Here is an 18,196-nt window from a genome sequence, read left to right as displayed (position 1 = left end):
TATGCCTTGGTGCAAACAATATACTGAAGACATAACTATACACATAAATTAAGATGCATATATATAAACAACCATTATATTTTCAAGGCCACTTTCAAATATAAATATCATATTAATTATATTAGAATACTTTCCTATGATAGGAGAGTAGCATAAGGGATGGGAGCTAACTAAATAAAAATAAGAGCTAACTTAGCTGGGTGCCGGTGGCTCACGCCTGTAATCCTAGCGACTCAGGAGGCAGAGATCAGGAGGATCACTGTTCAAAGCCAAGCTGGGCAAATAGTTCACGATACCCTACCTTGAAAAATCCTCACAAAAAAATTGGGCTGGTGGAGTGGCTCAAGGTGAAGTCCCTGAGTTCAAGCCCCAGTACGGGGGTGTTGGCGGGGAGCTAACTTGCATGGACCAATGATAATAATGTACCAGGAATTGAGGCATATGTAATGAACTCAATCCTGAACATCTTTTTTAAAAATATGGAAAATAATCTTAGATATTTAAAAGGTATTCTATTATGTTGGTCTCTTTAACTCATCTGGACTCATATTTAAACTCACAGTTCTAACATTCTTAGGTGTCATGATTCTCATTTACGAAGGGAGTAAAAGAGAGTATATGAGATCACATTGAACACAAATGAACATAAAATCCTCAGTTCAATGCTCTTTTCATTTCACATATTCACATGTTCACATCCAGGAGTCTGTCAGTGTGACAAATTACTACATAGGCAAATTACACATAGCTAAAAAAGATTACAAAAATACTATCATTTCTTTTCCTGGAAACATTTAAGAAAAGAGGTCTCATTTAATCTACTGATGCTTTTTGTTACAACTTTAAATGTGTTCCAATAAAAACAATTATCATAAATATAAGTTATTATATATTTTAATACACATGTCACTTCTTCACATTTATAAGAAAAGCATCACAACCTCAATACAAATGAAACATGAACAGATAATTCACACAAGGGTAAATAAAAATATGAAAAGCTCAATTTCACTGGTAATGACAAATGCAAATTTTAAATGACATGGAGCCACTATTTCACCCTCGTTAAATTTGCCATACACCCAACGCTAGCACAGTTGTGGTACTGTTGATGAATATAATGTTATTTCCCATTTAGAAAGCAATATGGAAAGATAATCAAGACCATTGCTATAATATGAACATGAAATGCTCTCCAAAGGTTCATGTGTTGAAGGGTTGGTCCCCAGTGTGTGGTGGTGCCACTGGGAGATGGTAGAACCTTTAGGAGCTGAGGTCTAGAAGAAGTTAGGTCAGTGGTAGTGTGCCTTTGAAGGTGATCCGGGGACTGGGGCCCCTTCCCCTCTCTCTCTGTCTCCTGGCTGCCATGAGGTAAACAGGCCTCCTTTCCTATGTGTTCTTGCCATGATGCACTTATGCTACCACAGGCCCAAAACAGGACCAGGCAATATTAACTGAAACTATGAGCCAAAATAAATCTTTCCTTCTTTTAAATTGATTATCTCTGGTATTTTGTCGCAGTATGGAAAGCTAACTTCCCATAAATTTCAGAAAATTAGTACTAAGAAGTGAGTTTGTTACTGTGACTACACCTGACAATGTGGTTCATAAGTTTTTGGAATTGGTTTGCAGAAGGATTTGGAAATGTTTGGAGGAATAGGCTAGAAAAAGTCTAAAATGCAATAATTGGAGTTTAATGGGAAATTCTGGCGGTAGCGCCAAAGACCAGGATGCTAATAGCAATGCAGATAGTAAAGGCTATGCTGACGAACATCCACATGGAAATAAGGTCTCTTCTGGGAACTGGACTAGAGGCTACCTGTGACACACTCTGGCAAAGAACTTGGCTACATTTTTTGCTCATGTCCTAAGACTGTGTAAAACTGAGTTAAAGGTGACAGGCTGGTTTATATGGCAGAGGAAATGTCAAGACAGCACAGCATTCAGGCAGTGGTATTACTGGCTGGTTTGGGCAGATCTACAGTGAGAAGCAGGAGCAAAGAAAAACAGAGGAAAAAAATTGTAAAACTTGTAGTTTGAACAGAAAAGGAGCACATTTAAAGGTGCTGCCAAAGACCATGCAGTTGCTAAAGAGATTAGTGACATTAAAAAGAGGCCAATAGGTTCAGAAAGACAAAGGTTGCATGTTTTTGCTCATATGTGGTAGACCCAATACAAATAGAAGTATTATCATATATACATGTAAATATGTACAAAACATGTTTCTAAAAGTGGGGCTGTTAGAGAAGACTAAGGGAAGAGGAAAAGAATGATAAAAAGTGAATAATAATGAAATAACATCACATCTGTGTAGGAACAAGACACAACAAAACACACTGAAAACTGTTGAACAATATAGGGTAGGGGGAAAAGGATAAGGAAGAGTAATAGAGGATGTTAGATCGATTAAAGTACGATATATTTACAAGTAAAAACATTAAGGCAAAACCCTGCTGAACAGCGAACAGACACAAACAATGAATGACAGGAGGTCATGTTAAGGGGAGGTACTACTGGGAGGAGGAGGATAAATAAAGAGGGTAAAGGAAGTGAATATAGTTGACGTAATTTCTATACAAACATAAGCATGGAACATTGAAACCTGTTGAACACACCTTAAGAAGTGAAAGGGGATAGGAGGGAGAATAATGGAGGGGATGAACCAAACCAGGATATAATACATGTACATATGGAAATGTCACAATGAAACCCCCTGTGTACCTATCATATACTAATAAAAATGTTTCAAAAATTAAAAAAAAAAGAGGCCATATGTATTGTACCAGGACAACAGGAAAGATACCTTCAGGGTATCTCAAAAATCAGCAAAACACCACCTGTTATGCTTCAAAAGTGGAAAAGTATCAACTTGTTTCTCATGATTTCACTTAAGAGTCCAGGATGCCCTGCTTGCACAAGCTGCCTAGGGAATTGTTCCCCCAGGATTCATTTCCCTGTGTTCAGCCATCAAGATACTTAGAGGCCACTGTAGTCATTGTCCAAGAGAGCCCTAGTAAAGCTCACACCAACAGCAGACTCTGGCCTCATCCATGTGATGCTGTCTTTTTTAATTATTTTTTTCTTTTTGGAGACAAGGTCTCATAATGTAGCCCAGGCTGGCATAAAACTCACAACCCTCCTACCTCTACCTCCCACGTTGCTGGGATTAGGGGTATGTGCCACCATGCCCAGCCATCATTGCATAAATGCTATAAAACAATGAATAAGAAATAACTTATTAGAGGACTTGATGAATTTGAAGATGAAGTACTATGTTCTAAATTTGCTGAAAATGTTTCATCCAATTAATCTCACTTTGAGTATTTCCTGATATATGAACAATGAAATAAAAAAAATTGGTAGAAATGTATGATAACTGATTTCAAAATTAAAGTATGGAAATAAAATATTACTGAAAAAGAAAACAAATGGCTATTAATTTTTAAAAAATGGAAGGAGGGACTGACTTCTCAGTCCTCACCCTACTTGGACCTACTGGCAACATTTGGCAAAGTTATTAATCCTTCCTCTATGAAGTCCATTTTTAAGATTTTACTTCCAGGACACTCCACTGTTGGGAGCCATGAGCCGCAATCCAAGGTCATTGTGGCTTAGCAGCATTCCAACAAGGTCAGAATCTGCAGGTGTACCATGTCTCTATCACAGTGGGAAGGAACACTAAACGGTTCCCCTTGACTAAAAAGAAGTTTATACTTAGTTAAGGACACTGGCAGTAAGAATGCAGGGTGGCCAAAACAGAAAGGTTGTAACTAGGTCAGAGTGTTTTTGATGTTTAAGTCTCTTCCTCTTTTGTATAAAGCTTGCTTAAAAAAAATTTGCCAGTTGGTCATCAGCCTTATGGCCCTCTTGATATGTGTCTTGTCTGTGCATTCCTTCCCTGAGCCCTTGTGGGTCAAGGACCTCTGTGATTCCGGCACTCCACCCTTCTGGATTCCTCAGAATGCACTGGTGACTCCTGTTCATTGGAAAGATGGTAGTAGAGAGGCCCAACAAGATGGTGACTTATCTAAAGTCACACAGGTAGTTAACAGCAGGGCCAACTCTGTAACTTGTTTTTCCATGTTCTTCCTGTTCTTAGATGAGAAAGATTATCAATGGGAATTATAAAGTGAATGAATATACAAAAAAAAGCAATCTCAAAAAAATTCTACTCTCAGGGCATAGAGGCACACGCCTATAATCCGAACTACTTGAGAGGCAGAGATCAGGAGGATTGGTGTTCAAGGCAAAAAAAAAGTTGGCAAGACCCCATCTCAATAAATAAGTTGCGCATGGTGGTATATATCTATAATCCCAAGCACTTGGGAGGAATACATAGAAGAAACATGGTCTGAGGCCAGCCCAGGCAAAAATGCAAGACATTATCAAAAAAAAAAACAATTAACACTAAAATGAAGAAGATTCTACTCAAATTGGGTGATTACTTATACTGGTTGAAAGATTGAAAGAGAATATGTACTCACATTAGAAGGAGAATATGTGATACACACACACACACATACAAACCTATTAAATTCTTTCCAAGGATTTCATTTGAGAAGAGCCTGGTGTGCCCAGCCCACAGGGCTGCCTAGGGAATTGTTTCCCCAGGATTCATTTCCCTGTGCTCAGCCATCAATTGCTCAGAGGCTATTGTAGCCATGGTTCAAAGAAGGTCCTGATAAAGCTCCCAGCAGCTTTAATGTTAAATATAACATTATATAGATAGATAGATAGATAGATAGATAGATAGATAGAAAGAAATTACATGGCAACACTATGCCATAAAAGGCTTAGATATAAATTCCAACTCTGCCACCTTAGGGAACTTATACAACTTTTCATTGCCACAGTTTTCTAATCAGTAAAATTGAGGAAATTATGCCTGTTACATGAGATTACTGCAGATATCAAATGCATATGTATCTAACTGCACTTTGTAAAAGCACAAGAGGTGATTGTTATAGGACAGTGTGACCGAAAATTTTCACTAAAGAATTATGTTACACCTATAGCAATTAAACTCTGCAGTAGCTTAGCCTCATAAACACAAATCTCCTTTCATGTAAACCAGTGGTCCTACCTAAACTATATGCCAGGGGAAGTTTAAGGGAAAAAAAAGCACAATGGGCACTTGGGGCCTCACCCCAAAGACAGACTTAATTGGTCTGAGGTGGGGCATTGTGAGTTATTAAAGGGGAGTCTAATGTGTAGCCATCTTTGACAAGTACTAAATTAATCCAGGAATCATATCTAAATGAAATTTGGAGTCAAGAAAAACTAGACTTTTTCCTTGGAAAAACCCATGGAATCTAGAATCATTAAAAAGAAAAATAGAACTGCAGGGCAATGGCTCTCGTGCTTAGCTGAATACTGGAATCGGGAACTTACTAAATGAAATGCTAATTACCCTGACTTGATCATACACATTGTGTGTGTATCAAATTATCACAATGTACCCCATAAATATGTACAATTATTATGTGTCAACTGAAAATAAAAATAAAATTACTAAAGCCTGGGTCTGCACCTCTATTCTGATGTTAATGTTAGTGATCATGAGAGTTTGAAAAAGTTCCTCAAGTGATTCTAGTATGCTGCCAAGGTTGAGAACCAGAGACTTAGAATAACAAATTTATCCTTATTTTCCAGGAATAGGTTCCAAGGTTCACATCTAAATACAAGAATAACAACTACAATAACAAAATAGAGACATTGCTATGCACCAAGTATTAGCTTTACATGTCATTTTAACTCTTCTTATAGACTACTGTAGTTAGGTTAGTGAGAAAACAAGATCTCTTTTGATGGATTCTGTCCTGCAAAGTCATCCTTAGGACTGTTTTCCAATCCCAAGAAATACACATCTTATTTTCTTGTACAGGCTAAGGAAACATTTATTTCCAGCACAAAGCTGCCCTTGCTACAGGAGTATATACTGTTAAACAAAACTGTGCAAGTATAACAAAGGTTCATTTGAAAAGGTCCCTTGTTCCCCTTCCCTTCCATTTTGCCTTCTACCCTGCCTAATCCTTTTTGCTAAAAAGAAACCCTTCTTTAGGTTTTACCTAACTAGCTGCAGGAGGTCAAAGGCCATTGTGATGTTCTAGCCAGAAAAAAAGCAGAACAGTTCTCTCTGGATGATGAAGACACCACCTGGTGCATATTTTTCCTATCTATTGTCACATTGTACCAGCCCTTTGTTTTGTCCAATGATATCTCTTTTTGCCCTGAAACCTCCAGAGACAGAGATGAAATAGAGCATCTCTTGTCTTTTTCAGGGCCAGCTTTGAATAAACTTGCTTGTTCCCTTCCACCAATTTGTCTCCCAGATACTCTGTAGAGTGGCAAACAGCACAAACCTCAGAGTCCAGTTATAGGAGGCCACTATTTTGGACTAAGCTCTTGCACTAGGGTCCAACAGACTTGACTAAACCAAAGCAGAGTCTCTCATGCTAAACACCACTTAAACTGAAACTTCAAGGAAGCTGATAGACCCCAAAACAGACTAGTTTTTCCTGAAAACAGGATATTCCAGTTACCATGGGTCAGAATAATATGGAAGTCCCTTCTACTTCAATTCTTCCAAAATAGCAACTTTAAGTAATCTTATGTTAACCAATCACTTTTTTTTCTTTTATTCTGTTTCCTTGTTCCCATTATACAAAAGTTACTGTTATGGTATTTCTCAGTGGGAACTCTCATTGAGTTGCTTCCATTCATAAACTGCAAATAGAAACCAATTAGATCCATAGCTATATCTGTTGTAATTTTATCTTTCAATGATTTCTAAGGTAGCTGAAGTAAAAAAAAAGAGAGAATTAAGTTAACAACAAGTGGCTAAGTACAAAGGAAGGGAGGAAGGAGGGACCAGATCAGAAAGAGTTAATCAAAAAACCCAAAGGTCTAATGTAAGTTAAAGAAAACTCTCAGAATCCAAGAGACACTTAAGGGCTAGAAACCCAGATGGAGAAAGGGGGAAAAAAAGAATCAACACTAGTCTTTAGACAAAGGACAGGAGATACTCAGAAAAGAAAACACTTACAAAAGCCTGCGAAGCCCTGCTGCAAGAGAAACATGGAGGCAAAAATATTTCCCAGGGAGGCACTGTGCTAATTTGAATACAGAAGTATCTGTAAACTTGGTGGGAGTAGTCTGGTCAAAGCATATGAGGACTTTAAAGTTAAAACGAAAAATAAACTTGTCCTTGCTAGAGGAATATTATAATTAGGTTAATAAAAGAAATCAGTGTCAACTGAGCAGGAGGTCACTCACAGTCAGGAAAAGAAGTCACAATTGAGGACAATGGGCAAGAGGTAGGAAATAGGAATTGAAATAGTAAAGCATCTTAACTCTCTCCTGCATGTCCCAGAGATCCTTGAGATAATCAACAAGGGCAGAAATTGGCCACTCAGAAGTTCCTGCTAAAGCCCAGGGAGCTAGCTACCAAAAGGCTATACTATCCAAGTACAAGGGGTGCTGTGTGCCAAGGGAGGTTCTTAGTTGTTGAGGAAGCCTCAGAAGGGGAAACTGTTGATGTCCACGTTGGACTTCCCATAGGGTTCCATGTGAGAGGGAACATGTGCCTATTAGCAGATAGAACTTTCTAGAAGACCTGTAATTACTCAGACCTTCTTCTCTTTCTATACTTATGGGAACCGGAACCCTCTCTGGTTCTGAGACACTGTGGTAAGAGTGTTCCTCTACCTGGTGTGCTAATTTGACCAGCAGAAACCTGGGTCCTAGACTGGAGACGTGGCTCAAGTGGTAGAGTGCCTGCCTAGCAAGCCCAAAGCCCTGAGTTCAAACTCCAGTACTGCCAAAAAAGAAACCTGGGTTCTATTTTATGTGCATGTGTGTGTAGTGAGAAGGAAAGGAAAAAAAAGTGATTGAAGGAAAGAGAAAGAACAGACTAGAGGAGAGGAAAGAAAAGGGAGAAGGGAAGAGAGAAGGAAAAGGGTGAAAAAGGGAAAGAAGAGAAGAGAGGGAAAAGAGTAAAGAGGAGAGAAATGAGGTAGAAAGAAGAGAATAAAGGGTGAGTAAAGTCCCATGCAGGCCACCCAACTGTTTTCTTAGTTTTGTAGTTCTGGGCTGTAGATACAGTGCTCTGACATTTATAAGATCTTTGCTCTTGGAAAAGCTATGGACCATAAACAGTGTTTTGTTTTGTTTTTTTTTTTTCTATTTCCAGGAAGAAAGGAAATCGAGTATACTTCTGAGGACTCTGAATTCATTTACTATCCTAATTTGCCATAATCATTAGTAATAACTTGGATAGACTGCAAAAATAAATAAAAGATGAGACATCTGGCTCTGGAGAACCAATTGTGCAATGATACCCGTCAGCTGCACATGTTCAAAGCAAGTCCTGACCCTATTGGCATCACCTCCAATAGCAGATAGCATTTGTTATGAAAACAACTCCTGTGCCCTACTAACAAGGCTCTCTCTTGCTTTCAGGGCAAACATATCTAGTTTAGGTCTATTTTTTAAAGTAATTGAGAAAATATAAAATTGGGAGGGAGAAAAGAAAGGGAAAGGTAGAGGGCAAATAAAGTCTTTTGTGTTAATATATGCAAAGATCATTTGAAGCAACTATTAAAAACTAGACTAGCCTTGAACTTGTGCCTCCCCACATCTTACTTTTCAGTTCTCTTCCAATTAAAGCATATTTGAAACTTGGAAAGGAATTCTGCATCTCACACTCTCCACATCTATCATTATTAAGTGAAAAGAGTTAGAATGAGCCTTGCAGATTGACACCAGCATTTCTCAAAGTATGTTCTATAAACCCTAGTTCCACAGACTATTAAGATGTAAACACAAACACACATACACACAACACAAAAAGATTTGTGTCTGGGTAAGGAAATGCTGGGTAAAAGAAATAAAAGCAGGTTTCTTTATTGAAGGACTTCTCAGAACCTTTTATTTTTTTGCAGTACTGGGGCTTGAACTCAGGACCTACAGCTTGAGCCACTCCACCAAGTCCTTTTTTTTTTTTAATGGGTTTTTTCGAGATAGGATCTCATGAACTATTTGCCCAGGCTGGCTTCGAACCGTGATCTTCCTGATCTCTGCTTCCTGGGTAACTAGGTTTACAGGCATGAGCCACTGGCACCCAGCTCAGAACCTTTAATAGGTTTAACATTTATTATTTTTTTTTTACCATTTTAAAAAATTGAAATATTTATTCAGAAAACATTTCCTAAACATATACTATCCTGGATTATCAACTACATATTTTTCAGAAGCACATGGTGGAAAATAAAATTATATTCTGTAAAAATGTGTAATTTCTATTAATGTGTTTATTGATATTCTAAATGAATTAATGAAAATTTTTGCATTTCTCAATTTTAATCTCTATTGTAACAAAAATCAGTAGATATAACTCACATAAATAAAAGCTCTTGTAGGGCCGGCAGAGGGGCTCAAGTAATAGAGCACCTGCCTAACAAGTGTAAGGCCCTGAGTTCTGATACCACCAAAAAACTCCTACAAAACTCTTAAAATTCTTGTAGTATTATGAGATAGATTATGGGGGGGGTTGTCCAGGGTTCCAGACTTATAACTCCCTCCCCAAGGCAAAGGGTCCTAGAAACTCTGATCTGTTCCTGCTTTTCTGTCTTGGAACTAGCCATAAAAAAAATTCTCTGACCTACCTTGTCTAACAGTAGATCATAAGATACCCCTCCCCCATTTCAGGAGAGTTCTCCACCATACTTGACAACAGAGTGCTGCACAGACAAACCAGGAAGAATCTACACAGACAGGTCTTGCTGGGTCTCCCCACTCAGACTGTTAGCCTTTTTGTCCAATTACATTTCTATATGGAGGTTCATGCTTTAATCATGTTTATATAATGAAATCCTCAGAAAACCTCAACAGGACAGGGTTCAGCAGCTTCCAGACAGCCAAACACATGGAGTTTCCTGGCAGATAGATGGCTTGCCAGAGATGGCCTGGAAGCTCCATGCCTTTTCCCACATGCCTTGACCTATGTATCTTTTTGTCAATATATTTTGCTAATATCCTTTGTAATAAACCAGTTAACATAAGTGCTTCCCTGTGAGCTGCTCAAGCAAAATAATAGAGCCTGAGGAGAGGTTATGGGAACCCTGATTTATAGTCAGTTGGTCATGGGGCTTGTGACTGGCATCTGAAATGATCTTGGGGGTAGAGTCTTCAACCTGTGGGATCTGAGGCTATCTCAAGGTAAACTGTGTAGGAACTAGGTAGAATTAGAGGACATCCAGTTGCTGATGTCCACTGCAAAATGATAAATCCACAATTATCTGGTGTCAGAAGTACATTGTGAGAATACAGAAGAAACTGAGTTTGAACTGTTTTTATCTTTTAAGGGTAAGAAGGGGTCCTCAGACCAAAATGTTTGAGGTTTAACATTTATTATGAATCTGCACAGTGTTTTTAGTGTTTGTAGTATAGTATATTTTACCTTAGAATCCTTTTCATTTTTAAACAAATTATTTTGTGGGACTAGTGTTGATCAGGAACATAGTTTAGGATATGCTGTTATAATCCAATCTGTTCATTTTATTGAAGCAGTATAACGAAGGTGTTAAGAGCACATACTTTTGAGTCACAGTCTAGCTTCATTTTTTTTTAACGACACTGAGATTTGAACTCAGGGGCTCATGTTTGCTAGGCAGGCACTCATACCACTTGATAACCTCTTCTTTTCTGGGTGGTTACTGGGATTTGAACTCAGGGCCTCACACTTCATACCACTTGAGCCACTCTGCCAGCCCACTAGCTTCATATTGCTTAAGTTTTCTGGGTGATTTCTTTAATCTTTAAAATGAGTATAACAGTATTGTTATGAGGATTAAATAAGTACATAAATATGTAGTATGTATGAAAAGCACTTAGAATTATATCTGGCATACACAGGCTCTATAAATGCTAGATATTATTTTAACCACATGGAAAGTGAAAACTGAGGCTATAACTCAGGTCTCTTGACTCGCTGTCCAATATTAGTTTCAAATAATGAGAATTTCTTTAGAATTTATCAAAAAATCTTTCTAAAACACTTAGGTATTATACCACAAAACCATAAATGATATCTGAAAAGACACAACACTAAAACAAATCCTAATAATTTCTAGGAATAACTGTTTAATTGGGGTTTCCAAAATACAAGCTGAAATCAAAGGAGGTTTTGGTGGTGAGGAAAACTATTCCAATATCTAAAATAGAGGACAAAAACAAAGACCACTGCCACCAGAGTTTCCTGGGTAGCTTCTTTCCTTGCAAAAGCCTTTCTAGATTACTGTAGAGGCAAATCTTCCTCTGAGACAAGCTATATTTTCAGATCCCTCAGGATTATTATATACTAAAGCCTCTACCATTGTTTGTCCCTGATGTAATGAGAAGGAAATACATAGTTATTCCATACTTAATATATGCCAGGCCTTTATCATACCTTATTTTAATCATCATAGTCCCAAAAGGTAGATAATATTCCCACTTTATGAGTAAGAAAATGAATACTCAAGAGAACTTCAGTGATTTGTCCAAGAAGCCAGAGTTAATAAATAATACACCTAGAATTCAAATCCAGCTGGCTGTTCCTTCTTTTCCACTCCATCACACTACTCCCTAGAATGAAACAATCAAAGTGAAGCCAAGTGGATTTAGACTTTTGAGAACCGGAAGGGGGCTGGCAGAGTGACTCAAGCCCTAAGAGCATCTGCCTAGCAAGTGTGAGGCCCTGAGTTCAACCCCAGTGACACCAAAAAAAAAAAAAAAAAGAAAAGAAAGAAAAAAAAGAGAAAGGAAAAAGAAAGAAAGCATGGGAGAGAACTGGAAGGGGAGTACAATTCCCACCTTGAAAACGAAAAACACTTCTTCATCCAGCTTAATATTTATTTTGATCCTGCCTCTTTCCTAAATGAATTTGGGGTGGTTTATACTAAAAGGCAGAACTACAATTAGGTTATTAGAATAGAAAATCAAAGCCATGAAAAGAAGAAAGCAAATACAAGGGCTAATGTGGTTAATAAGAAAGAACATTAAATCTGGTCTTAGCTTCCCAGAAGTCAAGCCAAAACTTATCTGTTTTTAGGAAAGATTTGAATAAAGTATAATCTCCTTGAGAGCTTGTAGGGTAGACTGAAAAAGCACTTTGTAAAGTACTACAAAGTGTTATTTTTAAAATTACTATCTAGAATAGCATTCTATTCCCAACTGACATTCCAATTATTGTGGTTTCTATAATAACTCCACACAGTTTATCATAGTCTGAACCAGCCATGCATACTAAATAACTAAAAGACAATGCTGGCTCTGCTCTTTGCTAAATGTTTGACCTTGGACAAGAAACTTTAGTTCTCTGGGCCTCAGCATTCACATTGTGAAATAAGAGGCTTCTATTACCAGTAGATGATCTTTACATATTTATTTGCAGCTCCATTCAAGTATAACTTACATATGCTAAGTTTCACTCATTTGAAGTGTGTAAGTCAATGATTTTTAGTAAATTTACAAGAGCACAAGCATTGACATAATATAATTTTAGAACATTTCTATCACTACAGAAAGAAACCTCATTCTCATTCTTCACTTAGATAATATTTTAAAAGATCCTTTGTAACTTCCACATTTCTAGACATTTTTTGCAGTACTGGAGTTAGACTTACAAATCTTTAGGAGCTCTTCATTACTTTATCCTCAGTATAACATTCAAGATCCTTTACAGACTACAAAACCTCTTTCTCCAATTCAATTCCACTTCTAAGTACCTTCAACCTTGCATTAATGAGTTACCATCCTGTGAGTTTAGGTCCTTGAAGTTCCTGAACAATCAAATCTTATCTATTATTTAGATTCAGTTTAAATCTCATCCCTCCATAAAGCTTGCCTCATTTCACACTCCTCATATTCATCTGGAACTGGACCTTATTACTTGCCTTTAAATTCCAATGGTAACTCATTTGCCCTGCTCATGAAAGTTCTTACTTTCATTCTTAGATCTCATGCTTGCATCCCTTCAATTAAGAGACTGGGGCAGGGGGAAGGGAAGGTGGCCCAAATAATGGACACACATATAAGTAAATGTAAAAATGATAAAATAAAATTTTTTTAAGAGGAGAGACAGAGAATGAGAGGGCAGATGCTGTATCTAAGCCACCTTTGTATCCTCAACAACTTTCAATGCAGATTCTGAAAATAATAACAACTAATAATGACAATGATAGTAACTGATAGCTAAATTAAGCATCTACTTTGTGCCAGGCACTGTTCTAAGCACTTTTATAAATATTAACTCATTTTTTTCACTTTTATTAGAATAAATTCATTGTACAGAGGGGATTCATTGTGACAATTTCAAATAGCCTTACATTGTACATTGGTTAGATTGCCCCCACCATCTCCCCCCACAAACCCTCCTCCCCACCCCACTTAAAGCAATTGAAAAAGGTTTCATTGTTATATTTCATATATGAAGCCCATCAACTATATTCCCTCACCTTCATCTCCTCCAGTCACTCTCTCCCCTCCCACAAGTCCCTCCCACTGTACCTATTTTATAGTCCTGTCTTTCATTATTAATTCAACATTAAATCATTTAATCCTTATAACAACTCTATATGATAGGTATGATTATTACCACCAATTTACAGAAGAAAATACTGAGGCACTGAGAGGTTACATACTTGCCAAGATTACAAAGCTAATTAAGTAGCAGAGTTAGGATCTGAATTCAGACAATCTGAACTTGACTGGAAGGGGGTATGTGTTTCTTGATCTTGGTGCTAGCTACCTCAGTATATCCAGTTTGTAAATATTCACTGAGCCATAAACTTATAATCTATGAATATCATGTCATATATTATATATGTGTGTACTGCACTTCAATACATTTAAAAAAAAAATAGTCTGCCTGAAAAGAAAGACTCAAGCAACAGCCAAAAATAAGTCATTTTTGCACTTGACATGCAGAATTAATGACTGACAAACTCAAAATTATCCCTTTTGTGGAAACAGTGAGTTAACAGGAGGTCACTGATTAAAATGGGATTAACCTAGCCACTAGTGTAAGCCTAATCCTTCCCAGAAATTTAGAAAAAAAAATCGATAGCAGTATACTACCTTCGGACACTCGCAATCCTGCCAGGCACCAAAAGAAATGTCAATTTTCTTTAAAGAACTAAGTCTTCATTTGGAGCTTTTATTCATATTTCAACACTCACAACACCAGCAATGCAGTACAATTAGAGTCTGGCCATAATGGCAGTTTAAGTTTTCTTGAACATGAATTCCCATCCTCACACCAGTCTGAAACTTAGCATTCCCATCTTTATTAGTAAGCAAGTCACTCTACTTCAATGGGTCTCAGTTTCCTCATCTTAATTATGGGAATAATAGTAGAATCTCCATCAGGTTTTGCACAGTGCCTGCCACATTCAATATGTGTAACCTAGTATTATTATTTTTCTGTGGTTTATTCTCCCTTCCAATTACCATACAGTCAGACTAGTTTATAGCTTTAATCCCCACAAGTGAATTTTAATATTTTTTACACTCAAGGACAAGGTCAGTTTGCCTCTCCCCCTTTCCAGGTCAAATGAAAAAAAAAAAAAAAAAAAAAGCTGGGTGCTGGTGGCTCAGGCTTGTAATCCTAGCTACTCAGGAGGGAGAGATCAGGAGGACTGCAGTTCAAAGCCAGCCCAGGGAAATAGTTCTCAAGCCCCTATTTAGAAAAAAAAAATCACAAAAAAGGACTGGTGGAGTGGCTCAAGGTGTAGGCCCTGAGTTCAAACCCTAGTATCAAAAAAACAAAAAAAGAATTCAGGTTACTTGGTTTTGACCTGGGCAAGTAAAAAATAGCCCAGCCTTAGGTGGGTTGGGAGAAGAGGGAGTCAGGATAGCAGTAGGCCTTTGCTTTAATAGTGCCACCATTCCATACCATGATGGGTAACCAGGTATATATGATATGACCTGGAAATGAGGGGACGCAGAAAAAGATAAGGCTGGATGCTACAAGGCCCTGAGGAGGGACAGTCAGGAAAAGACAGGTTTAAAGGTCGGAGTTCTTGCTTTGCACATCAAGGTCTGAAGCCAACAAGTGGGCAGAAACACTATTAGTTACCAAAACCTTGCACACACATCCTTTTATTTAATTCTCACAACCACCCCATGAAATGAGCAGGGCAAGTTTCATTATCCTTATTTGGTAGGTGAGAAAAACCAAAGCTCAGAGAGGTTAATTTGTCCAAAGACATCAGCTCATATTTGTGGGGCCTAGCACTCTAAAGTCTCCTGACTTCAAAATCCGTGCTCTTTCCATTAAAACACGCTAGACTTTTACATGGACTTCAGTTAGCCTGGGCCACATCTGTTATAATCAATAGAAAAATTTAACCACAGACTAGTTGTGAACTCTTCACTGTTCCTCAACCCCAAATAAGAGAAGAAAACAGTAGGAAGATGCAATGTAAAGGGGCTGGCCTTGGGAAGGAAGACAGTAGGGTCTGGAAAGCTGAGAGAAAATGAAGCAAAAGCAGCTCTACCTGCGGGCCAGCTATAAACAGGTGGCAACTGGCCTGGTAATGCCACCTTCGGGGTTTCTTCTCCTAGGCCGACTAGGCTAGGTCTACTCTGCTCTATCCTTCCCCCACCGCCACCCCCACTCCCTTTCCTTTTTCATTGCTTGGCTAGGACTGGAGAGATGTGGTCTCACCGAAAACACCATGGGGTGGGGGGTGGAAGGAGAAGCAAGCTGTGGCGAGGCAGGTTAGGGGTTGGAGTCACCGACAGGAGGGTGGGGAAAGATTGGATAAAGATAGTAACTCTCCAGGGGGCGATGCCAGGAGAGTATTCAGGATAGGCGGTTGGAGAGTGCAAGGAGTGTAAGACGCTGATGAAAAGATGAGTGAGAAGTACGTGCTGGGGTGCGGGAAGGAGCTGGGGTTGGAGAGCCAAGCAGGAAAGAACTCACAGACTCATACCGGGAGCTGAGACGGTGATGCGTGGGGAGTAGCAACATAGATCACCCTTCCCCGCTCCACTGCCGCCCCCAGCTGGGTCCTAAAGTGGAGAGCTCCAGTTTGGTTGAAAGGGGGTGTGAACTGAGAAAGCGAACGACGATCCCAACGCGGGAAGGGGGCGTCAAAGAGCATCTTGAGAAGGCGGGGTTGTGCCTGAACTCCCAGCTGAACACCAAGAGGGAGTCCGCGGCTCCCGGTCTCGCCTAACTCCTCTTTACCTTGGGCACAGTGATATGGTCCATGACTGCAGCTCCCACTAGCCGAATCTCTCAGTGCTACTCCGGCTACTGCCACTGCCGCCGCTACTACCACCGCCACTCCTGCCGCCGCCTGCCCCAATGGCTCTTTCCCCCCGCCCTCCTAGTCCTGGATCAAACTCTCGTTACCTAATCGTCGCAGAGGCTACTATCGCGACACTTCGCTCATGCCCACTCTCGCCATCTTCCTTTCTGGCAAATGCCCTTTTCTTCCGGTAGTTGTTTATCCGGGTTCGGATTCCAGGTTTGGCCCAGTTGTTAAGGCCCGGAGAAGAGTATTGCCAACCCTTGCCAACTTTCTATATTCCTTGATGCTGTAAGGGCTCTAAGCACCGATATTACTTCACTACTGTAATGTTACAGAGAAGGTACCTCCCCTACAGAGGCTGCCTCATGCTGGGTTTCTGAAGCGCTTTCTAGCTCTGAGGCCTTGCAGAATTTTTTTGGAAACACAGAGAGGTATATTCTTCTCCATCCGTTACTGCCATCAATCTAGTTAAGTCTTGTACTACTGCAGTAGCCTCATAACTTTTGTCATCATACATGTGGGAAGAGGATCAAGGATCCACTGAACCAGCTCTCAAGATAAGGTGCAGATTAAATGTAGGCCCTCAGTGGTATGCTCTGAATCAGATTTGTTATGGAAAAAAGAACAGTCAGGGAGTTGAAAAACCTGGATTTTATTCCTCTCAGGACTGTCACCAACTTGTTATGTGACCTTGGGCATATCATGTCACCTCTCTAGGCCTCAAGTTATAACCTAAAAGTTACAGTGAGGAAAGTGGCCATTATCTCTAGAGTTGTTTCTAGTTATTTTATTACAGTGTTATGGTAAACAATGGTTTGGAATCTCTCTACCCCTACAAAGCGATTTCTTTTTTCTTTGAGTGCCCATAACTTTTGCTGATTAAATTATTCATCAAATTCTGCCTTCTTCAAAAGTCTTTCCCTCAATACATGCCCTGTTTTCCCTTGATTTGTCATTCTATCACTTTCAGTCCTTTGAATGCCAAACATCTGAAAAAAAGCCATCTACTTAATCATCATCTCTACTTCTTCATAACAAACTTGTTCCTTCCTGACCACTCCCTTCAGTTGGCTCTTTTACATCATTCTCAACTCAGATTGCTGGATCCAGCAGCTCTTCTCAGTACTAGTTCTGTGTTTTGCAACATTTGAAACTGTTGATTGATACTCCTTTTCAACATTCTTTCTTCCTTTGGCCTCTGTCATAGAGCAAACTCATTGCCTGCATCCCTAACTATTCCTTCTCTGCTTCTCTCCCTCAGTTCCTCTTAGTTCTTTTTGTAAAGCCATTTCCCAGCCAGATGCCCTCTCATTATTTTTCTCTTTATTGCCTTTGCCTTGGTAATACTGACTCTTCCACAGGTTTTACTTTTAACCCCTAGTAGGGAACTCCCAACCTTACATCTCAAATCCTGTGACTTTTCTCCAGAGCTCAAATTTAGACTTACTGCTCCCTGAGAGTAAGTTCCTGAGAGTATGTATGTTCCTGAGAGTATGTATGTATGCACATTAAAGGCATTATGGCCCCAAACAAACTGCTTGCCCTTCACATCCTTCTCCTGCCCTTTTCATTCTCTTACTTCTGGCAGCTGCTGTTTGTCAAGTTTTTCCCTATTCCTACCACCATATACATGGTTATTCTGAGTCAAAACATCATTTCCATGGTGTTTGGGATAGTCAAAAGGATGTGTGGACTCAGACCATGTTCTGATTTTGGCTCTGCTATTTCTTAGTGATACATGACACTGGGCAAATTACATAATCTCTGTGGGTCTTAGTGTTCTCACATGTGAACCCATTCCCATAAAGTTATTGTAAGATGCCAGTAACATGACATAGGCACAATGAATATCGGTGGTTACCTTCCTCTCCTCAACTCAATCATTTAATACTTCT

The 18,196-nt window shown here is 39.1% G+C and overlaps 1 protein-coding gene across 7 annotated transcripts in view; it reads right to left on the bottom strand.

Moving 5' to 3' along the window:
• Positions 1 to 16,369, bottom strand: part of Mtmr8 (myotubularin related protein 8) — a 97,420-nt gene extending 81,051 nt beyond the window's left edge. For 3 of the 7 annotated variants that reach the window (XR_012444625.1, XM_074064099.1, XM_074064101.1), the window contains exon 1: positions 15,978 to 16,226. Coding sequence is in view for 6 of the 7 variants with exons in the window: in XM_074064099.1 (XP_073920200.1) it covers positions 15,978 to 16,148 (171 nt within the window). In the remaining variant the exon portion in view is untranslated. The other 4 variants (XM_074064100.1, XM_074064097.1, XM_074064095.1 and 1 more) reach the window with 4 other exon arrangements.
• Between the last annotated feature and the right edge of the window lie 1,827 nt (positions 16,370 to 18,196).

This window comes from Castor canadensis, chromosome X (assembly GCF_047511655.1).
Source record: "Castor canadensis chromosome X, mCasCan1.hap1v2, whole genome shotgun sequence".
Lineage (NCBI taxonomy): Eukaryota > Metazoa > Chordata > Mammalia > Rodentia > Castoridae > Castor > Castor canadensis.
This window is presented reverse-complemented; position numbering and strand designations above follow the sequence as displayed.